General features: G+C 32.4%; 1 protein-coding gene across 1 annotated transcript in view; it reads right to left on the reverse strand.

Moving 5' to 3' along the window:
• Positions 1-25066, reverse strand: part of LOC139525344 (E3 ubiquitin-protein ligase rnf213-alpha-like) — a 147683-nt gene that overhangs the window by 10818 nt on the left and 111799 nt on the right. Inside the window, exons 69-83 of the mRNA XM_071320555.1 lie at positions 24257-24380; positions 23205-23473; positions 19732-19852; positions 18639-18755; positions 12210-12317; positions 11867-11920; positions 11382-11573; positions 10918-11023; positions 4956-4990; positions 4086-4183; positions 2996-3149; positions 2562-2745; positions 1006-1106; positions 734-791; positions 266-450 (exon numbers count right to left, since the gene is read on the reverse strand). Of these exons, the coding sequence (XP_071176656.1) occupies positions 266-450; positions 734-791; positions 1006-1106; positions 2562-2745; positions 2996-3149; positions 4086-4183; positions 4956-4990; positions 10918-11023; positions 11382-11573; positions 11867-11920; positions 12210-12317; positions 18639-18755; positions 19732-19852; positions 23205-23473; positions 24257-24380 (1906 nt within the window). The remainder of the gene's footprint in view (positions 1-265; positions 451-733; positions 792-1005; positions 1107-2561; positions 2746-2995; positions 3150-4085; positions 4184-4955; positions 4991-10917; positions 11024-11381; positions 11574-11866; positions 11921-12209; positions 12318-18638; positions 18756-19731; positions 19853-23204; positions 23474-24256; positions 24381-25066) is intronic.

The following is a 25066-nucleotide window of genomic DNA, read 5'->3' on the forward strand; positions in this document are numbered from 1 at the left end:
CTGTAGATCACAGTACAGCATACAGCAGTGAGCAAAACCTATGATCAGCAATAAAAGCCCTAAAATGATAAATGTAAAACAATTCAAACCAGAAAACTAATGGTCTAACTTATATACAAAATAATGAACGAAAAATACATATGATATACAGCAACAAACGACAACCACTAAATAAGATCAAATAACTTTCTCCCAACTAGGGACAGGCAGATTCAGAGTGTGGCAGGATTTAACCATTTAAGCTATTCACATAATTTAACTTTACCTCTTTAAGGAACAGTTGAAGAACAGGTAGGTTTATTTTGACTGTATCCAGGTTCTGTCTGAGATGGTTAACAGAAATTAGTTCTCTATATCTCCACACTGCGGGTATGTCATGCAAGTTCACCATATCCTGGCCCTCTGGGGCTATGTCTGTTTCATACAATATCTGTAGCAATGGATCAGCTCCTGAAACATTTCAAAGAAGATATTGGAATATATTGCTCAGTCCCTTTTTTATATTAAAATTGCTTACTTTCTCTTTTTTTCCAGAACTTAAGTTTTTCAAAGTTACATTGTATTTAATTTTGATACTGTCTCCAACTTTTTTTAATTCAAATAACTTGTCTAGATTCCGATTTTTACTGTAGTGTCCATGAATTTCACGGAATAGTAGACAATTTAAAGTAAGTTTGAAGTTACATTACCCTCATCCAGTCCAATAACAAAAAGCAAAGCATAAAATCCTTACCAAGTCTTTCATCGTTCAGTATTCTTTGATTGCTCTCTCTCAAGATATTCTCCATATTCTACAAAATGAGTATTGTATAATCACATCAGTTACTTAGCTAAATAATATTTTGTATCAACTATTAACATGTTCTTTAGTATTATCATATAGTGGTGAAAATTAAATCATTATTAGGATAATTTTCTGTATCAAACTACTCATTTGTTTTGTTTTTTAAAAAACAGTAATTGATTTAAGTTTGTTTTAGAGACATTTTTCTTTTTCTTTTTTACCTGTAAAACTGGTAGTATAAACTTTCCAGCAAATAGCTCCTCCCATTCAGATCTGGATTCTTTACTAACCAATCCACAAACCTCTGGGGGATGATTTTCAGCTAAAAGAAAAGATTAATTTATGATATCTAGCAATAATTTAATTTTGGATGTAACGTGTCTTCTGATTGGCTGATGTCGTTTTGTTTATCATCCCATAGACGTAATTTAGTCATGTGACCGTGAAGTCATCAACGTTTTTTCATGGTTTACTCCGGTTTAAATTGGAATTTAGAATTAAATTATAAGAAATGACTGTAATATTTTTTCTGTCTATTCAAAATAACATATAAAATGTGGTGCACACTGTTAAATAACCTGCTATGCGCGTTATTCAGTGTGCACCACATTTTTAAAGTTATTTCTTCATAGACAGAAAAAATATTACAGTCATTCCTTAAATAAAATTAAACAAGAATGTGTCCCCAGTACACGGATGCTCCATCCGCACTATCATTTTCTATGTTCAGTGGACCGTGAAAATGGGGTTAAATCTCTAATTTGGAATTAAAATTAGAAAGAACATATATACTAAGTTTCAAGTTGATTGGACTTCAACTTCATCAAAAACTACCTCGACCAAAAACTTTAACCTGACATGGGACAGACGGACGAACGGACGAACGAACGAACAGACGGACGCACAGACCAGAAAACATAATGCCCATAAATGGGGCATAAAAACCAATTGTATATAAAGGTATATTTGTTTTAAAAGTTTTAAGAGTACATGTATGTTAATGTCTTTCTCTTTGTACCATTATGTCTCATTGACCTATTTACTATATTTAGGTATATGAAACAGTGAAACACCCACTCAATTTTGAAAATGTTCAACTCGTACAAATGCTGACTTTTAATTGGTATAGAAAATGAATCTTTTCATTTTATTACACCTCATGTTAAAATGCCATATTTTGATTGGCTTACACAAGGGTGTTTATTTACTCTATCACATGGCCGAGCGGGTAACAAATTTTTGGAATGTCACCCTCTCGTCCGGACCAATCAAAATTGATAATTTAAAGGACAAAGAATTGAATTTACATCAAGTAAATGCAATGCTTAAGTTCTGCGTAATGGCACAGATTTTAGTATTTGACTATCAAAATAAAAGCAATAAAACACCTTGCCTCATTTTTGTTGTTTTTCTAATACCTGTAACGTTGTTATGTACGCGACATCATAGAAAATACTTTTAACATAAAATTAATCTATAATAGGAAAATAATGATAGGACATTCAGTATAATAAATTAAATAACACATAGCTGAGAGGTTGATAGAGCAGATTATTACCCCTCGAAAAAGCATTGTCAACCTTGGCTTTGCGGCGGTTGACAATGTTTTTTTTAGAGGGGTAACCTCTCAGCTATGTATTATTTATATAGTGCTATATGTTTTCAGTTTGTATGAAAGCAATCCATGCCTTATGTAAAAGGTATTTTATGTCAACTGAACAGCTAACTCTGAGGGTTTACAAAACTCAATACAATAGTTTCATTGATGATTACTTACCTACTACAGCTGCTGTGTGACTAACCATGATCTGTACCAATAAATAGTGCATCAACAACATGACATCATCTCTATTTTTACCCAGAATATTTTGTAGAGAGGTCAAATCAAGGTCAATATGTTCCAGTATATAACCACAAACTTCGGTCTCCTCTATACTTGGTTTGATGGACTGACAAACCGCCTGGAAAATATAAAATTATGTCAGATCGAGAATACAAAGGTAGGAAATCTAAATAAATATAAAATGAAAAAGATTTCGTTTATCCAATGTGTATCAAAAGTTGCAAGAACTATTCATAATAGTGTGTCATCAACATTTAAAATGATCATTTTAGGTGTGGTTGATTCTGCATTTAAGAAATATTTTTTTCTTTTTTTAAGTATTTCATGTATCTATTCTTTGAGATGCTTTAACAGTAAACAAGATTTACCTGCAGGTTTATATTTGCTCCCAAATACATAGAGATATGTGTGAACAATCTGAGTACTGCCACTGATGTTCTGTTTAACCTCCTTTCTGGACCAGTAACAGGGTCTAATTTAGCTGCTCTTCCTAATGTATGTCCTGTCTCTGTTCTATCAACTCTGATAACATAAGAATCATATATAATATTACTCAAACAGGTTTAATTGATCATTCAACTATAATGAAGACATTTTTACTGTTGAATTTGAATTATGATTTTGTAGAAGACAAAAGGAGTTTTGCGTTTACATTTTTAAACATAAACAACAATAATCAGAAATGGAAAGAATAATTTCCTAAAATTATCTGTTTCAGTGATAGCATTAAATTTTCAATTTCGTAAACTGAAAGAATCAAAACTACTGATACACGATAAACCATCAAACCAATATATAGTAGAGACATCTGTTTACAGTTAAAAAAGAAAAAATGAAAGATATCAGAGGGACATTCAAACTCATAAGTTGAAAATAAACTGATAACGCCAGATAAAAAAGTAAAAAGACCAAAAGACAAACAATAGGATACAAAACACAACATAGAAAACTAAAGACTCAGCAACAATAACAGCAGCAAAAACTTTGATTTCAGGTGCTCAAGATTCGTATAAGCAGATCCTACTCCACAGGTGGCACTAGTCCTATTGCTCTTATGACTAAATGACTGTATGGCCTTCACCAATGAGCAAAACTCATAGTGGAATGTCTGTATTTAAGAATGAAAGATTGATGTAAAGATAAACAATGCCAATATTCAAGTTTTTTACTTGACCAATGCCATTGATTGAACCAAGACCCTCTAGCACTCATGGTGACAACTTCAATAGAGTTCAAAACTAGGGATAAGTCTACTTTAGAGGAAAACCTGCCCACTGTTAACCATATGTTGACCTATATATATAAAATAAGAGGTTGAATGTCAATTACACAACAATCTACACAACAGCAGACAGCAACCTATGACAACCATTGACTAGTTGTTGTTGTAGTTCTTTTTTATTATTGTGCTGATATCTCATTAACATATATTTCACATCTTCTTTATTATAAACATACCCAGTATCCTTGACATTACCGGCCAACAGTTTATGACCTTCTCCACCTATTTTCTCTCCACAACCTCTGCAGGTCTTAATCTCTTGAGGATTTCCACACTAAAATAAAAATAAAATCAATCCAAATACTATACAAATTGTATAATACAATGAGCTTAAAGAACCAGGACTTTGTTATGTGGGAATGTTATGTTACTGTAAATGAAGATTAACAAAATGTTTATAAATATTTGAAAACAAGACCTATAGTTGTTAATTTCTGTGTCATTTAGTCTCTGTGGAGAGTTGCCTCATTGGCAATCATACCACATCTTCTTTTTTATATTTCCAGCATGCCTCAAATAATGTAAATTGATAAATTATTGCAAGGTTTTTACTTAATGCGAATAATGAGACTTGGGGATAACTGTGAAAGTACTTTAATTTGTTGGCATCAATTCTCCTGGTTTCAGCAAAAGTTACATGTGGGTTTTAAACTCGTGGATTTTAGTTTTCTGAAGAAAAAAAATCCAGTGAAAAATTGAAGCCATCAGAAATGAAGATTTATTGCAACAAAACTCGCATTCTGCCATCTGATATATATCAAGCCTGATATCGCAAGAAATAATCTTGCATTTTTGTCTATTCTTCAAAAATCATAAAAAGTAATGCATGCAATAATTTCTGAATTTACAGCAACCTTATTATGAAAACTTTTATCACTATTCAATATGCAATGAACAGAGTATATATATAAGGGTTTTGATTTCATTTCATGTAATCTCTACCTAAAGAATAAGTCAACCTTGTAAAATTGTAAAATTGTAAAAATTTTCAACAATCAAATGTTAAGAAGTTATTTCTCCAATTTCAATTAAAAATCTATACTCACATTACCAATAACATATCCATGGCCATTTGGGCATCCTACAAAATAAAATTAGTACAATATAGCCTTAAGAATATCAACATGTTAATTTTACTTTATCTTTATTACATTCCAAAGCAATTCCATATTTACTTATGTGAGGAAATTCTCCAAAATTTTCATAGGGTTGCCTTATGCTTCATTCTCATTTTATCTGCATACAATAGTACAATGAAACCTACTTCCAACCTTAGCAATATTTTGTACAACAGTTGACAGCTTTAAAGAGCTGTTTAAATGAGAAGATCTTTAGGATAGATTTCCTAATACTTCTTTGTAACATTGTACAACAACAACAATATTTTATTTTAAGAGGGTTACACAGTTAGCTATATAACTAATCTTCCCTGAGGCTCTCATCATAGAAAAGCATAAACAACAAGAATGTGTCCATAGTACAGATGCCCCACTTGCACTATCATTTTCAGTGTTTAGTGGACCGTGAAATTGGGGTAAAAACTCTAATTTGGCATTTAAATTAGAAAGATCATATCACAGGGAACATGTATACTAAGTTTCAAGTTGATTGGACTTCAACTTCATATAAAAATAACCTTGACCAAAACTTTAACCTGAAATTTGCACTTTCATTTTCTATGGTCAGTGAACCGTGCAATTGGGGTCAAAACACTAATTTGGCAATAAAATAAGTAAGATCATATCATAGGGCACATGTGTACTGAGTTTCAAGTTGATTTGACCTCAACTTCATCAAAAACTATACCTGACCAAAAACTTTAACCTGAAGCCAGACCTGCCAACTTTTGAAAATCCCCATGGGGGATTTAGTGCGCGACCAGATTTTTAAGGGTTACAGTTTTTGCGGCATTTCTGCGTGCACTGTTTTTTACTCTTAAAATAGTCTCATATCTCTTCTTTTTTCCTTTTGGTATACTGATGATAAGCTTATAAGCCTTGATTTCTTTTATTTGCATGATTCTTGTACTTATTTTAAAATTGACAAAACAATTTAAGAAAAGAGAAAAATGACAATAAAAAATGAAGACCCCCCTTTCCCCCCTCCAAAGACCTGCTTTTCTTTAGACCACGACTCAAAAGACATGAACCTATATGTCCTAAAGTTAGAAAAATAAATTCAGATTTTTATTAAGTCTGCCAGTATTAATGAGAAAATGGATAAAATTTGAGTTATCTTTCTTTGTGTTCAGAGGTGCTCTTACCGGCGGAGGCTTATATACAGTAGAAGTGTATACAAAATGGCATCGATTTTAAATCAACAGACACATGTCTGATTTCAAAATTTAAATGGATTTCAAGATAAACGATGTTTTCTTAAAGGGAAACTTCGCAAAAAAATCAAAAATTGATATTATGTTCATTCTGTATAAAAATGTTCAAATTCATAGATATTAAAGTTTTATTCCGCTAGATAAGCGATCACCATCGATTTTAAATTTAGAGTATCAATTCTCCGAGATCCGCCATCTTGTCTTCTTTCCCGATGAATAAAAACGATATGTCTATAAACCACAAAGAAACAAAACTACAGTAACCGATGTAGTCGTAATTGCGTGTCGATATCTTGTCAATCGTACGGTTGTTTAATACGACTAACTAACTTGATACGGAAAATATTCTTACTTTTTTTAAATTACCATGGTCTGTTGTTTTTAAACTGTTGATATTGGAATTAGGTGAAAAGTCAAAGTTGAAATCATAAATAAGTGTTCCGTGAAAACTGTTTTCGAAAATCTAATTTGTTCATAATTCTTTAAAGTAATAAACTTTTTTCAAATATATTTTGATCTTCCCTTATCTGATCACCAGCATGGCTAAAGGTATTACTTCCAAAGGTATTGTGAGGGGTGTGAGGTGACACGTCCAGGTATTCAAGCGATTTCCTGTCGGGCTTGCAAGTTCATGCATCGTTTCACTTCTGCAGGTATTGATCAGTGTACACGGCTGATAACTTATAACTTATAACTTTCCATTTTGAACTATCAGGTGTATAATATACAACTCTGTCTTACTTGTCATTACTAAACTCATACGCTTGTTTATAAATAACATTTCTGGTGTAAAGAATATAATTCATAATATATAAATAATACCCAAAAAATAAGATTTGATGAAATTAAAATCTATTTAAATATTTTTTCCAAGGGTGAATTTGGGAAAATGTAATATATAGTCATTGTCAATAGTGAAGGACAGATTGGAAAAGACCAGAAATATTGATTTAAAAAAATGTACGCACTTGCCGACGATTCGTTTATACGACTGGATATAAAGTTACGGAACTATAGCGCAATTTAAAATATATACGTGTATACATTGAACATAAGAAAAAAACATATATTTTGAATAAATAGGGGTAAAAGTGTTGTAAATAGACTAGCCAACGTATGCCAACAGTATGTAATCATCGAATGTCGATAGACTACAGCTGTATACCAAAAGAAGAAGAGAACCAATTTGATTTAAATACAGGTCGATGTATAACTTTTGCTTTGGTTCATTGAAGTTGTGGACCTAGGAAAATCACAGATTTATATTTCAATAAGATTGTTCTCAAACAAAGGAAGGAATTCGTCATCACAATTGTTATATATGCCACTGGACGAACACTAATTATCCCCAGGGGATGTGAATATTTTGCTGGGAAACTTTTGAGTATCAAAGTTTCAAATTAATTTCGGGATTTATTTTCTTTCTTGGTATTCAATAACCGAAAAAAGAATAAATTACTTGTTCGCTAAATAGGGATATTCTTGTCAGATAAAAGAATTTTAGTTATATTTAAAAAAATAGGGAAATATGACATTAAATTGGTTCTGTCTTTTTTAAAACATCGTTAAAACGATGTGTGTCTAAGGTGAACGCCACAAGAACCCTGTAATACTAGTACGAGAGTATAGCATGTAAACATTCCTTCTCAATAATATGGTTGTATTGGAAAACTTTTCATACAGATTGACAACTCATTGTCCGATATGCATGTAATATTTGCCACATGACGCCCATAGTTCTTTCTACCATCATCACCTTATTCCTTGATATTGCTGTAAACATCGATGGTTCACACCCAAACAAAATGGGAGTATAATGAACCTTCAGAGCTTCTCCGTGTTATACACTTGTGAAATATATAGACGAAATTTCTGTATTGAAATGAATCTACATCTCACAAACAGGATTTTCAAATAACGATTTTGAGTAATCACCTTACAAACCAATATAAACGTATGGCAAGATATAACCATGAAGGAATTTAGTTTTTGTCAGAACTCATCACTATATCATAAACGTATACGTATATATATACGCATACAGTTTCAAATATCAAGAACAAGCGTTCGATGTCGATAGTCTGTTCTCTAACTGTTCAGAGTTAGACATGTCACTTGTTACAGGTAAACGGAAAAAAAGTCACAGGAAAAAAAGTCACGGGAAAAAAAGTCACAAAATTACTAGGAAAAAAAGTCTTGGAAGCCTTCATATTCCCTGTCTAACGATGGGAACTCTTTCTGATTGTGTTGACTATAAATGCTTGTATGGTAATTCTGTCGTTTATCTGTACAAGCGGTTGCATTTCCTATCTTTCCCAACAAACAAACGAACGAAACGCAACTAGTCTGATTTCTCTGGAGCTCATCCTCAATGGCTCTTATACGTCAGGAAACTTACATGTATACTAATAATGATTGTTTCATGAACAACGATGTATGAACGAACTATTATAAATTCGTCAATATCTGTAATGCATGACTAAAATATAAGTTTTATTACAACTACTGTATTACTTATTTGGATTAATGACGGCTATCATGTTCAACATTGTACAACTATTATCATAGAATTTAAAAAAAAATCCTCAAAAATCCTCAAAAGATATAATGCCTTAGCTTAGATAATTGATATTCTTTTCACAAAAAATTCGTGTAAATGATTGTCAAATGAATTTAATTATGTAAGAATAAAATGTTAAAAAGAAACTAAAAAAAAATTATGCATGTTGTATGTTGTATTTTTTTGTCAATTAAAAACTTTAAAATTGCAATAGTTTTATTAGCATTTAAACACAGCCAGATTTGAATACAAGTTAAGAAATTCCGGTAAAGTCAATGATATCAAACAGATGTACAATGGTATATCAAATTGGGTAATATTGCATTTAGTTTTTATTAAAGATTAAAACTACTATTTTTTGCTTCATATTTGAATCTTTACGCCAATTGCCGCTAAGAAAGTAATCAAAAATTGTTTCCTTTTATTTTTATACACTTTCGGAATTACGAATCTGAATTTTATTTTCAATTAATTTACACAATTTAATTATTGTATCTTTATTCTCATCGTGTATTTAATCTTAGTGTATTAACATCATGACAGCATATACTCTAATCCTTTCTATTTATCCTTTCCAAATAACAACATAATTATACCTGTGTACGCTTGAACTCACACCTGCGGCTAAATAGCTACAAGGTAAACGAATTGACCTCAAGCCGAGAAATATACAGTGACCTTTACAAAATAATATACACACTCTGCTCACACATTAGTTGCATTGAAATGATTATCAAAACAATAACGGTAAATAGAACTGAAATATTTTCAGTTCAATATCAGTAAAAATGTTCAATAAATATTTTATGAAAAAAATCTCAACAATAATTAATTAAATTTATTCAAAAACATTTACTAGAGATAATTTTATAGGAGTTTAATTCAATCAATACAAAACGGTATATATATGCATATTCACTTTCGTTCATTCTTATATTGTGGTTTATAACTTCGACCATTCGTCAGCTGTGCGCTTTTAATTACGTATATTGTCGATAAGCTATAAGAGTTAAACAGATTTTATTTTTTCCCAGAATTCAATAAATCGGGCTAATACGTCACGACCCACTCGAGAATTCAACCAAAAAAGTTACAAATACTTGATTTTCTCCGTTATTAGAAGGAATATAAATTTAAAACTTTGCAAATGTGTTTTTTATGTTAAGATGAACATAATTAGATGATAAGTAAAAAATCGCGGAATTTCCCTTTAAGAGTTCATTACACTGTTCTCATCTTTTAGTTAATATGATTTTGTCATGGAACTACGGTAAACGTTGCAAATTGTGCTTATATAATAAATTGGTTAAAAATCAAAGGCCGTCTGACTGAATTTCTGTTTACAAATATTAACTAATTTTGAGGATTGTTATGACCCATCAGGTAATCCGATTACTTGCAACAACAAATTATGACACCTGTTGTGACCGTTGATTAGCACAGGGTTAATATAAACTTGTCATAATATGTCCCCAGGTAAAATTATAGATTTTTAAAAATTGATCAGAAAAACTTCAAAATCGGTAACAAATAATTTTTTCGGGTATATTTTGTGAAAATCGGGTTTTTGACTTGTTTTACGATCCCGATATCGGGATTCGGGTTGAGGGATGAAAATCGGGATGATACCGCGAAAATCGGGATAGTTGGCAGGTCTGTGAAGCAGGACAACGGAAGGAAGGACGAACGAACGGACGCAGAGACCAGAAAACATAATGTCACTCTACTATCGTAGGTGGGGCATAAAAATGCAATTATATACATGGCATACATAAGTATAAAAGTCAAGTATGATGCTAATGTTAAATACAACTTACTGAAAAAATAAACATGATGAAATTATCAGTATTCAATTTTTTTTTCTTTCAACAGGTTGATTTCAATATATAACCTGCTGTTTTGTATTTGAAAGAATTAACATTTGTAATATTTTCTTAACATTATTGGCAAATTATTCCACAAGAATGGTCCAGAATACATAAACATTTTCTTAAACAGTTCTATTTTGGGTTTAGGGAGTTTGAGGTTTCCTTGAACAGCATTTCTCAATGGGTATGGATTTCTGTCTGAAACATATTGAAACTTGCTAGTAAGATATGATGGGGCATCTACTTACTATAAAATGCAAGGTCGTAATCATCTGGGTTTTTTGTTTCTTCTGCAGCAAGAGCTTTTTGTAAATCTATAAAGTCGTCCTGCGGCATAGTGGGGTAATATGAACCCTGTAAAGAAAAAGATTGAACAAAACTAAAATTCATACTATCCGGTCCTTCCATTTGTACAGATAAAAGATAGGATGATCTTTATTTCAGACTCAAAAGTCCATACATACACATAACACATACTATTTCATTTCAAAGGAATAAAATGTTAAAATATTTACAGAATTTACTAGAGAAAAAATTTAGAATATAACTCATTGTACCACATACTCTTAAAAACGTTGGAGAATACAATAAATCCCTACTGAGAATTGTATTAACCAAATGATTTTTAGATTCTTTTAAGCAACTTCATAGACTTAATCAACTTAATATGTGGAAATCTATGTTTTGATATTAATGCCATGACCACACTCACCACCATACTGGCAGACTCTAGTGCTATTTTCTTCAGTGGTGTCAGTAGAGTTCTCTCCCCTGGAATCTCTGTCATCAGAGTAAAATAATGTGTTAACAGACAGAAAATATTTTGTTCTGCTAGATCCATTCCTTTGGTTATGTTTCCTCCATATTTCCACACAGAATTATTCAGTAATCTCTCTGTGAACTCCTGTTAAAGATATGAAAGCAGGAATATGACATTTCTTTTTGTTTTCATTTGTATTATCTTCTGAAATGTTAAGTGTTTTCCAAAAGGGTATTTTGTCTTTGAAGTTCAGTTTTTAAAAAGGTAATTTTCTTTTGAATATATGTTACAAGGAACTACAAGAGTATCAATAAGTCTTTGCATTCTTTTTATAAAATACCATAGTTTGGTGGGGTGTTATTTGATTATTTTTTTTATAATTTGACAACAACAAACTATCCTTGTGAATAAAGGTTATATGTATGATATACTCTTACCTTATTTTTCACCAAGGCATGGTTCATTATGTGTTCACTTAGAACAGTCTTTCCCTAAGAAAGAAAAATTATTCATTGAAAATTTTGATATTCAATTTTATTATATAACGTAAGGAAGGTATATATTTTGAATGACCATTATTCGTTCCAAACACTAATGTATTTATGTAAAAATGAGAATTCATAACAGTATAATTCAGTTATAGTTAGACATATTACAATTCAAGTTCATTTACATTAGAACGTCTTATCTGAAATGATAAAATCAAAATGGTACTGATGGGGATAAAGTATTTCATGTTTTTAAAATATCATTAAAGTTACAATTGAAGTAAAAACAAACTTTGAGAGTTAATTTCTGCCGATCTTCCTCATATACATTCTTCATGCAGATTTCTCTGTGAATGGTCAGTAATAACTTTATTCTAGTCTGCCATTTTTTACCAGGATTCTGTGAATATAGAATTTGCATACATATATGTGAACTTCTGAATGAGTGATAGTAAAATATATCACAAAACCACAGATTTCAGTCACTCATAAAATTATTCAAAGTATCATCAATGAACTCAAAAGTTTTTTTTCACTAGTACATCTACAAGGATTTTGTCTATGTCAATTATTACTTTGTTAATTAATCTACAGGGCTAACATAAGTGTGCCATTCTTTCTTTCTCTGCTCTATAAGTTATGGATTACAGTAAGCAAATCTACAGGGCTAACATAAGTGTGCCATTCTTTCTTTCTCTGCTCTATAAGTTATGGATTACAGTAAGCAAATCTACAGGGCTAACATAAGTGTGCCATTCTTTCTTTCTCTGCTCTATAAGTTATGGATTACAGTAAGCAAATCTACAGGGCTAACATAAGTGTGCCATTCTTTCTTTCTCTGCTCTATAAGTTATGGATTACAGTAAGCAAATCTACAGGGCTAACATAAGTGTGCCATTCTTTCTTTCTTTGCTCTATAAGTTATGGATTACAGTAAGCAAATCTACAGGGCTAACATAAGTGTGCCATTCTTTCTTTCTCTGCTCTATAAGTTATGGATTACAGTAAGCAAATCTACAGGGCTAACATAAGTGTGCCATTCTTTCTTTCTTTGCTCTATAAGTTATGGGTTACAGTAAGCAAATCTATAGGGCTAACATAAGTGTGCCATTCTTTCTTTCTCTGCTCTATAAGTTATGGATTACAGTAAGCAAATCTACAGGGCTAACATAAGTGTGCCATTCTTTCTTTCTCTGCTCTATAAGTTATGGATTACAGTAAGCAAATCTACAGGGCTAACATAAGTGTGCCATTCTTTCTTTCTTTGCTCTATAAGTTATGGATTACAGTAAGCAAATCTACAGGGCTAACATAAGTGTGCCATTCTTTCTTTCTTTGCTCTATAAGTTATGGATTACAGTAAGCAAATCTACAGGGCTAACATAAGTGTGCCATTCTTTCTTTCTCTGCTCTATAAGTCATGGATAACAGTAAGCAAATCTACAGGGCTAACATAAGTGTGCCATTCTTTCTTTCTCTGCTCTATAAGTTATGGATACCAGTAAGCAAATCTACAGGGCTAACATAAGTGTGCCATTCTTTCTTTCTTTGCTCTATAAGTTATGGATTACAGTAAGCAAATCTACAGGGCTAACATAAGTGTGCCATTCTTTCTTTCTCTGCTCTATAAGTTATGGATAACAGTAAGCAAATCTACAGGGCTAACATAAGTGTGCCATTCTTTCTTTCTCTGCTCTATAAGTTATGGATTACAGTAAGCAAATCTACAGGGCTAACATAAGTGTGCCATTCTTTCTTTCTCTGCTCTATAAGTTATGGATTACAGTAAGCAAATCTACAGGGCTAACATAAGTGTGCCATTCTTTCTTTCTCTGCTCTATAAGTTATGGATTACAGTAAGCAAATCTACAGGGCTAACATAAGTGTGCCATTCTTTCTTTCTCTGCTCTATAAGTTATGGATTACAGTAAGCAAATCTACAGGGCTAACATAAGTGTGCCATTCTTTCTTTCTCTGCTCTATAAGTTATGGATTACAGTAAGCAAATCTACAGGGCTAACATAAGTGTGCCATTCTTTCTTTCTCTGCTCTATAAGTTATGGATTACAGTAAGCAAATCTACAGGGCTAACATAAGTGTGCCATTCTTTCTTTCTTTGCTCTATAAGTTATGGATTACAGTAAGCAAATCTACAGGGCTAACATAAGTGTGCCATTCTTTCTTTCTCTGCTCTATAAGTTATGGATTACAGTAAGCAAATCTACAGGGCTAACATAAGTGTGCCATTCTTTCTTTCTCTGCTCTATAAGTTATGGATTACAGTAAGCAAATCTACAGGGCTAACATAAGTGTGCCATTCTTTCTTTCTTTGCTCTATAAGTTATGGATTACAGTAAGCAAATCTACAGGGCTAACATAAGTGTGCCATTCTTTCTTTCTTTGCTCTATAAGTTATGGATAACAGTAAGCAAATCTACAGGGCTAACATAAGTGTGCCATTCTTTCTTTCTCTGCTCTATAAGTTATGGATTACAGTAAGCAAATCTACAGGGCTAACATAAGTGTGCCATTCTTTCTTTCTTTGCTCTATAAGTTATGGATTACAGTAAGCAAATCTACAGGGCTAACATAAGTGTGCCATTCTTTCTTTCTTTGCTCTATAAGTTATGGATTACAGTAAGCAAATCTACAGGGCTAACATAAGTGTGCCATTCTTTCTTTCTTTGCTCTATAAGTTAGGGATTACAGTAAGCAAATCTACAGGGCTAACATAAGTGTGCCATTCTTTCTTTCTTTGCTCTATAAGTTATGGATTACAGTAAGCAAATCTACAGGGCTAACATAAGTGTGCCATTCTTTCTTTCTCTGCTCTATAAGTTATGGATTACAGTAAGCAAATCTACAGGGCGAACATAAGTGTGCCATTCTTTCTTTCTTTGCTCTATAAGTTATGGATTACAGTAAGCAAATCTACAGGGCTAACATAAGTGTGCCATTCTTTCTTTCTTTGCTCTATAAGTTATGGATAACAGTAAGCAAATCTACAGGGCTAACATAAGTGTGCCATTCTTTCTTTCTTTGCTCTATAAGTTATGGATTACAGTAAGCAAATCTACAGGGCTAACATAAGTGTGCCATTCTTTCTTTCTTTGCTCTATAAGTTATGGATTACAGTAAGCAAATCTACAGGGCTAACATAAGTGTGCCATTCTTTCTTTCTTTGCTCTATAAGTTATGGATTACAGTAAGCAAATCTACAGGGCTAACATAAGTGTGCCATTCTTTCTTTCTCTGCTCTATAAGTTATGGATTACAGTAAGCAAATCTACAGGGCTAACATAAGTGTGCCATTCTTTCTTTCTTTGCTCTATAAGTTATGGATTACAGTAAGCAAATCTACAGGGCTAACATAAGTTTGCCATTCTTTCTTTCTTTGCTCTATAAGTTATGGATTACAGTAAGCAAATCTACAGGGCTAACATAAGTGTGCCATTCTTTCTTTCTTTGCTCTATAAGTTATGGATTACAGTAAGCAAATCTACAGGGCTAACATAAGTGTGCCATTCTTTCTTTCTTTGCTCTATAAGTTATGGATAACAGTAAGCAAATCTACAGGGCTAACATAAGTGTGCCATTCTTTCTTTCTTTGCTCTTACAGTAAGCAAATCTACAGGGCTAACATAAGTTTGCCATTCTTTCTTTCTTTGCTCTATAAGTTATGGATTACAGTAAGCAAATCTACAGGGCTAACATAAGTGTGCCATTCTTTCTTTCTTTGCTCTATAAGTTATGGATTACAGTAAGCAAATCTACAGGGCTAACATAAGTGTGCCATTCTTTCTTTCTCTGCTCTATAAGTTATGGATTACAGTAAGCAAATCTACAGGGCTAACATAAGTTTGCCATTCTTTCTTTCTTTGCTCTATAAGTTATGGATTACAGTAAGCAAATCTACAGGGCTAACATAAGTGTGCCATTCTTTCTTTCTCTGCTCTATAAGTTATGGATTACAGTAAGCAAATCTACAGGGCTAACATAAGTGTGCCATTCTTTCTTTCTCTGCTCTATAAGTTATGGATTACAGTAAGCAAATCTACAGGGCTAACATAAGTGTGCCATTCTTTCTTTCTTTGCTCTATAAGTTATGGATTACAGTAAGCAAATCTACAGGGCTAACATAAGTGTGCCATTCTTTCTTTCTCTGCTCTATAAGTTATGGATTACAGTAAGCAAATCTACAGGGCTAACATAAGTGTGTCATTCTTTCTTTCTCTGCTCTATAAGTTATGGATTACAGTAAGCAAATCTACAGGGCTAACATAAGTGTGCCATTCTTTCTTTCTTTGCTCTATAAGTTATGGATTACAGTAAGCAAATCTACAGGGCTAACATAAGTGTGCCATTCTTTCTTTCTTTGCTCTATAAGTTATGGATTACAGTAAGCAAATCTACAGGGCTAACATAAGTGTGCCATTCTTTCTTTCTTTGCTCTATAAGTTAGGGATTACAGTAAGCAAATCTACAGGGCTAACATAAGTGTGCCATTCTTTCTTTCTTTGCTCTATAAGTTATGGATTACAGTAAGCAAATCTACAGGGCTAACATAAGTGTGCCATTCTTTCTTTCTCTGCTCTATAAGTTATGGATTACAGTAAGCAAATCTACAGGGCTAACATAAGTGTGCCATTCTTTCTTTCTTTGCTCTATAAGTTATGGATTACAGTAAGCAAATCTACAGGGCTAACATAAGTGTGCCATTCTTTCTTTCTTTGCTCTATAAGTTATGGATAACAGTAAGCAAATCTACAGGGCTAACATAAGTGTGCCATTCTTTCTTTCTTTGCTCTATAAGTTATGGATTACAGTAAGCAAATCTACAGGGCTAACATAAGTGTGCCATTCTTTCTTTCTTTGCTCTATAAGTTATGGATTACAGTAAGCAAATCTACAGGGCTAACATAAGTGTGCCATTCTTTCTTTCTTTGCTCTATAAGTTATGGATTACAGTAAGCAAATCTACAGGGCTAACATAAGTGTGCCATTCTTTCTTTCTCTGCTCTATAAGTTATGGATTACAGTAAGCAAATCTACAGGGCTAACATAAGTGTGCCATTCTTTCTTTCTTTGCTCTATAAGTTATGGATTACAGTAAGCAAATCTACAGGGCTAACATAAGTTTGCCATTCTTTCTTTCTTTGCTCTATAAGTTATGGATTACAGTAAGCAAATCTACAGGGCTAACATAAGTGTGCCATTCTTTCTTTCTTTGCTCTATAAGTTATGGATTACAGTAAGCAAATCTACAGGGCTAACATAAGTGTGCCATTCTTTCTTTCTTTGCTCTATAAGTTATGGATAACAGTAAGCAAATCTACAGGGCTAACATAAGTGTGCCATTCTTTCTTTCTTTGCTCTTACAGTAAGCAAATCTACAGGGCTAACATAAGTTTGCCATTCTTTCTTTCTTTGCTCTATAAGTTATGGATTACAGTAAGCAAATCTACAGGGCTAACATAAGTGTGCCATTCTTTCTTTCTTTGCTCTATAAGTTATGGATTACAGTAAGCAAATCTACAGGGCTAACATAAGTGTGCCATTCTTTCTTTCTCTGCTCTATAAGTTATGGATTACAGTAAGCAAATCTACAGGGCTAACATAAGTTTGCCATTCTTTCTTTCTTTGCTCTATAAGTTATGGATTACAGTAAGCAAATCTACAGGGCTAACATAAGTGTGCCATTCTTTCTTTCTCTGCTCTATAAGTTATGGATTACAGTAAGCAAATCTACAGGGCTAACATAAGTGTGCCATTCTTTCTTTCTTTGCTCTATAAGTTATGGATTACAGTAAGCAAATCTACAGGGCTAACATAAGTGTGCCATTCTTTCTTTCTTTGCTCTATAAGTTATGGATTACAGTAAGCAAATCTACAGGGCTAACATAAGTGTGCCATTCTTTCTTTCTCTGCTCTATAAGTTATGGATTACAGTAAGCAAATCTACAGGGCTAACATAAGTGTGTCATTCTTTCTTTCTCTGCTCTATAAGTTATGGATTACAGTAAGCAAATCTACAGGGCTAACATAAGTGTGCCATTCTTTCTTTCTTTGCTCTATAAGTTATGGATTACAGTAAGCAAATCTACAGGGCTAACATAAGTGTGCCATTCTTTCTTTCTCTGCTCTATAAGTTATGGATTACAGTAAGCAAATCTACAGGGCTAACATAAGTGTGCCATTCTTTCTTTCTTTGCTCTATAAGTTATGGATTACAGTAAGCAAATCTACAGGGCTAACATAAGTTTGCCATTCTTTCTTTCTTTGCTCTATAAGTTATGGATTACAGTAAGCAAATCTACAGACAAAATTTGTTTTTTACAAAAAAAAAACAAGAATGTGTCCATAGTATATGAATGCCACTCTCACACTATCGTTTTCTATGTTCAGTGGACCTTGAAATAGGGGTCTTAACTCTCTAAGGCATTAAAATTAGAAAGATCATATCATAGCGAACATGTGTACTAAGTTTCGAGTTGATTGGACTTCAACTTTATCAAAAACTACCTTGACCAAAAACTGAAGCGTGACAGACAGACGAACAAATGGACGAAACAAACACACAAACAGACCCACAGATGGAAAAACCTAATGCTTCTAGGTTGGGTATTAAATTATTTTTTTTTACTTTGCTTGGTAACTATTTAAGAACCTTTAGCCAATTACTTGTACTATAATAAAGCCACATAGAACATGATATAAATACCAGTAAAATCTTCTCCAGTGTTTCAATCTGTCCACTTAACAATGTTTTGACTAAAGTCTCTCTCAGTTGTTTGTAGTCATCTCCCAATACTATATATCTATCATGGCATTCCTCAACCTGTTGTAATAAATTATCTTTTAAGTCTTCTGCATAACTAACACTATTTGTAAATTTCAAATAGTTCTTAAAAACAGGCTTCCTGCATGATAAACTAAAGTTTCTAAAATTATTTGCAAATTTCAATAAGTTCTCAAAGGAATAATTTTTCTTGCTCAAAACAGTTTTATGCCGCTTATCAGTTCTTGCTTATCTATCTGCAGTTTAATTTTATAATTTTATAATTTAATTTTGGATGTAACACGTCTTCTGATTGGCTGACGTTATTTTGTTATGAGCCCATGGACATAATTTAGTCATGTGACCGTGACGTCATCAACGTTTTTTCATGGTTTTCTACGGTTTAAAATGGAATTTATAATTAAATTATAAGTAATGACTGTAATATTTTTTCTGTCTATTCGAAATAACATAAAAAATATGGTGCACACTGTTAAATAACCCGCTATGCGCGTTATTCAGTGTGCACCACATTTTTTATGTTATTTCTTAATAGACAGAAAAAATATTACAGTCATTCCTTAAATGAACCTGTTCAACAACTGACTTTCCATAGACTGTTTGTGTTTGTGCAAAATGAACATTTAACTGTTTCTTTGATATTTGGTTTAGCTTTATGATGTAAATATGCAAATATTGTTGTAACTGTCAGGCATGTGTTTCTTTGCAGAGAAACAAGATTCTGCTCAGCTTTAACCATGCAGCTACTGTTTAAGATCTAATCTTGTTTTCCATGATATAATGAGCACTGAAAGCAATATGGCCCTTCAATCAGATGTTCTGTTCTCGTATCAACCAGTGACCGTGTTCAGGTGTTGGATACTTGACCCTGATAATTGTGAAATGTTTTTGGACATGATTTAAGCCTTTTTTTTAAATATTATATTTTACTTCTTAACCTTACATAGTTAAACAGGGGTTACACAAGAACCGTTCATGGATTTAATCCATTGTTATGTTAATTTGTCATTATTACCTGTCGTCCTTTAAGTTCTGGTAGATTGACCCATCGTAACAGTCCTGATTCACTTTTAGCCACTATAGTCTGGTAATTGTCTATTCCATACTGTCTACACAACTGCTTTACAAAGTATCTTCTGCAATGTAAGGGCAGAAAATGGATGACTATTGTATTTAGATTACAATCTTGCCTCAAACCATTATCTAATGTTTACTTCTAATGCAGAACCACTGTTTATTTTTGGATTTTTTTATTAAAAAATTAAGGAAAATGTTCATCAACCAACAAAAGAAAAAGATAACACAGCAAAGGTATAATAGCATGGAGAAATTAAATGTACTGTATATTGCTGTGGTGTACTGTAAATTGGTATTTGATACCTAATTCTAAGTGAATATGTGTTGAGTGATATCAAAAATTTAGTTATTGGCAATATCTAGTGGATCATTTCTATTTAAGTGCCAGTCTTTGTAAGAATCAGGCAATTTAGGTAAAAATTAAAACATGATTAGAAAAAACCCACCGAATTAATCATGCTATTCAATACTAACCATCATCCTGAGTTTAAAAGTATTAGTCTTTCGTTTGTGTTTGTTTGGTAATATCAAATAACATGGTTAGAAAATTGGTTAGAATGATAGCAAATTACAGAGTTATCTCCCTTTATTCCATATTTTCTAGTGCATTTCAACCAAATTGTATCTTCTATTACCAGAACAGAAAATGGAAATGAATGTTATTTTTGTGCATAACTACATATTATGAACTGAAATCAATGTCAAAAGGGTGGGTTTGTTTGGTCATGTTTTCACCACTGCCTGATTATTCGGCAGACTGGCACTTAAAGGGAAAATTCGCGATTTTTTACTTATTGTTTAAATATGTTCATTATGACATAATATATATATTCACAAAGTTTTATCGCTATATGTGCAGTAATAAAGGAGAAATTCAATAATTAATGAAAAAATATTAACTACTTCCTGTAGGTCGTGACGTTTTCTCCTGGTTTTTGCATGCCGGGATTTAAAATACAATCATTAAAAGTCTTGGTTTTTAATCATATTTTACCGTTATCGTAAGCGTGCCGATGACTAATGCTATATCTAATAACCATCCGATAATAAGAAAATAAAACGCACAGTCGTGCAGTTGTACACGTTCATGAGAAAAATTTCTATATTTACAGTATATATTTCGATTTATTTTTGTAGACAGCACAAGAAATTATTATAATTATTTTTTTTTGCTAAAATTTATACTTTTTGAGACTGATAAAGTGAATAAATTAAAGTATATAACTTAAAACTGTTAAGACAATATATAGGTTTACGCTTATTGACCTTTCACTATCTACGCTATGACTTTATTTATGCGATGTGTGTATTATTCTCCGACAATACTCGTGAAAGACCTGTATAAAGGTGAAATGTTATTTGCAGATCGGTAATTAGCTTGGCCTCTAGGGCACACCGTGCCAGGTGTGACTGTCTATTCGGATCAGTGGGTTATACGACAGGAGGTCAAGTTTAATACACAAATTTAAAATAAATTTTCAAGGTGTTGACAAATACAAGTGAATCGCCGTGGAATTTTTTAATTATATTTGGTGCTATTATTTTATTTGAATTCAAAGAAGTTACTAAACTAAGAAATGAACCGGTTAAAGTCTGGAAACTAAATTTAGTTGTCGGAATAAAATGATATACACTCTTATCATTTATTTATATTTTTTTAAAAGGGAAAATAAAACTAGTTTTACACAAGCATTTTAATTGTCCTAAATAGGCAAAAAATGTACGGGAACACTTAAATTTAGACATTTGAAAGCCATGACCAAATGAAAGGTGTACCTGTATTACATTTTTACTTTTATACATACATGTAGTCTCAGATTCTAGTGAGGTCGGAAGGGTTAATCTTATGAAATAGTATAGATTATCTGATATCATTTGGATAATGGAAGAAGCTATACTATAAAAATAAATAAATTTATTACAAATACACTCGAGATCAAAGGTTGTTAATTTTTCTGATCCAGTTAATTTTTACTCACATATTTTTTTATATTTTGATTTGAGCGTGCTTGTTTTTACATGACAGTTTTTTTTTCATTTCTCCTATCTCGTTAGACGAAAGCAAACTAGTACATTATATTCTGCATTTGTATAGTGCGAAGTTTCCTAATTGATATTCTTGTTTCACATGTAAAATGAATGAACAATTATAAAAAACGGCATTCATTTTGAAATATAGCACTGTTTTCTAGAGTGAAAATGAAGTCACATATGCGAGGGTATAAACGGGACGAACTGATTAAAAATAACGGGACCAACAATTATATATAAAACGGAAGAATCGGTGCTGAAATATAAATAAAAGTAAAATTTAATTTAGATAACATGGAGATTTGGTCTATACCTATTCTTATAACCACTCTTAAATTTTGTTACATTTTGTACACAGGCTGTATACCACGGACAGTTTTATATTGGTATGGTATATTTTATAAGTTTTACCTGAGAGAGTACATCTGGTTCACTCGCAATCACGCACGTGATTCATTGACCTTGTTCATTGTGTATTAAATTAAACAATCTTAAGCCTGCCAGGAAGTCGACCGTTAGAATACCCGAATATGTCATTTTTACAATACCCCGGTAATAACCGGTATTAAGCCATGCTGATTACAAGAAGACAAGTTTTTTAACGTTGGTCAAGTTAGATCAAAAGCCAAATAATCTAATAATATACGTTAGAAAAAAGCATTTGAAAAAACTTTTACAACAAAGATAAATCTCAGTTTATAATTCCTCCACAATAAGTATCTCCGGACTTTTTTTCTTCACTTTATTGTGACTACTTTTACATTATTATAGCATAAATCCTATATAATACTTGAAACTGCATCTCGGTGCCAAAAATGTAAATTTAGTGACGAGCTAAAACCAATAAAATTGAGAATGGAAATGGGGAATGTACGATCTTTTGTCATTTACAGCTTTTCAACCTGACTTCACCATTGTACGCTGAATATTTAACCCTCTAAAAAAATTAAAATTATTTTTTTGAAATATTCTTATCAATCTTAGTGAACCATTACTTGAGTTGATGATTTTGGAAACTATGTAGACTTCTTCCATTACTTGGTCGGGTAGAACATCCATCAGCTTGACAAGTCATTTGAACACTGATTAACGGACATGTCATGCTGGATACTAGGACTTTGTGGTAATTAGATATCCGTGGTCATTTGTGTTCAAGATGGCGTCTTCCCGAGAATTGAGAGTCGATTTTAAAAATCTAATAACTCACTTATCTAGACGAATAAACCTTTAATATTTTGGGAATATGCTTATTTTTTTAGGTTAAACATAATATCAAATTTTATTTTTTTTGCGAATTTTCCCTTTAATTCACACTGTCTTTATCCAATGCTAACATTGATGACTCATTAAGCACAATTAGAAACTACAATTCATCCATACCTTGGCCATGGTGAATTACATTCATCACAAAGTCTGGCTGCTTCCTCAAAAAGACTTCTCATGGAGGCATCAGGCATGGATTTCTTTGATGTTCCGTACAATTTATGAATATATTTGGCAACAACAGTCAGTGAAAATCTGACTTTAGAAATATGTCCGATTTTGTCCAGAATGTCATTATCACTTGCGATGTTTGGAACAGCCTCCCTTAACATCTGAGTGGCTGCAGCAATATGTTCATCTTGGTCAAACTGCTGATGCAAGGAATCCTGAATAAAATTAACATGAAATCCCATTATTGAAGGCTGTACTTCATTGGTTAAAGTTTATATATTCCTCATTTGAACTCTTATGCATAGTTCTATACAACAATTATCTAATTATGTTAAGCCAATTGCTACAATTCTGGCATAATTCAAATGATACAACAAATATGACCTTAAACTTTTTGGCCCCACAAACTCATGTAGTTTGATCTATGAGTCTATGAGTTTTGGTTCTCAGCATCGTGTATGACTTTCATATAATTTGTATAAAAGATAAGTTGCGGAAAGAAATATAGGATGGAAGGACAGACGGTCAAGGGTAACACTGAATACGGCAGGGGCATGAAAAATAGGGGATTACTGTGTCCTGAATTGGAAGAAAATTAGTAGAGAAAAAGTTTGTGATACTAAATGGAAACTGAAAGGAGTTATCCAAGAACACAAGGAATACATGAATTCCTCACCTAGCTGTTACATAATATTAATTGTAAATCAGTTTCAATTCTCATTTTGACTTCGATACTAGCACACATATTATTTGTTGTAATTATATAGGTAGTTTAAAACATTAAAATTACTGTTGTTAAAGGTAAAATTGATAATTTCATGCAAAAATTAAATGAAAGTGACCACATTCAACAGGTGTTCCCTAAAGAGAGTTAAATCAGGATTGAAAGTATGTGTCTACCAAAACAAAATATTTTTTCCCTAAGGAAAATATGTCTCCATTCATCTATACATTACTATTGCATCAACCTTTGAGATGTATAGATGAAGGTCACTTACCTCCATACACTGCAGAACAAGGAGACATAACTCCACCAACTGATGAGGATCTCCAGAGGTCTTGACTAAGTCACTAGCACTGGTAAAATAGGCGGATAAATACTGATGTATTTCATTGTCACTGCTGAAAACAGTTAATAATTATGTCAAAACATTTATTTATCTGTTGCTACATATTGTAAAATCAAATTTTTAGAATTAAAATTTAGTTTTGTAAATTAAATACTCACCTTCATAAATTTAGATATCAGTCCACTCGCTGCATTATTCAACCGGAAACCAGCCAGAAAAAGAACCATGACCCCGTGACAACCTCTCCCACCTGACACCTGTGTGTCCTAAACCTTCATCATTTATTCCTTAAAATGCTAGGCACTAAGGGGGGATGAAGGGGAGGAGGGAGGGACCTCTGATTTATGAAGGTGAGTATTTAATTTACAAAACTAAATTTTAATTCTAAAAATTTGATTTTTATTACATTAAATACCTCACCTTCATAAATTTAGATAACAGAATTTAACGAAGAGCTGAATCCCCATCACTAGGAGGAGGAAAAACAACCTGTTGAGCAGCAACTAAAGGCCCTAAAGAATAGAGGTTGTCATAATGAAGAGGCATGGACCGTAAATAATGGTTATAAAAGGCACTATCAGACCTCCAAAAACCAACTGACATGATTTCCGACATAGAGGAGGAATTAAAAATGTTCCAAGAAGAGGCTAAGGCTCTTACTTCATGTGCTTTAACTTGATGTTTAACTAAAACTTCAGAAGAAGCAGACTTATAGGCCAAAATGACAGTATTGCAAAT

This window comes from Mytilus edulis, chromosome 5 (assembly GCF_963676685.1).
Source record: "Mytilus edulis chromosome 5, xbMytEdul2.2, whole genome shotgun sequence".
Lineage (NCBI taxonomy): Eukaryota > Metazoa > Mollusca > Bivalvia > Mytilida > Mytilidae > Mytilus > Mytilus edulis.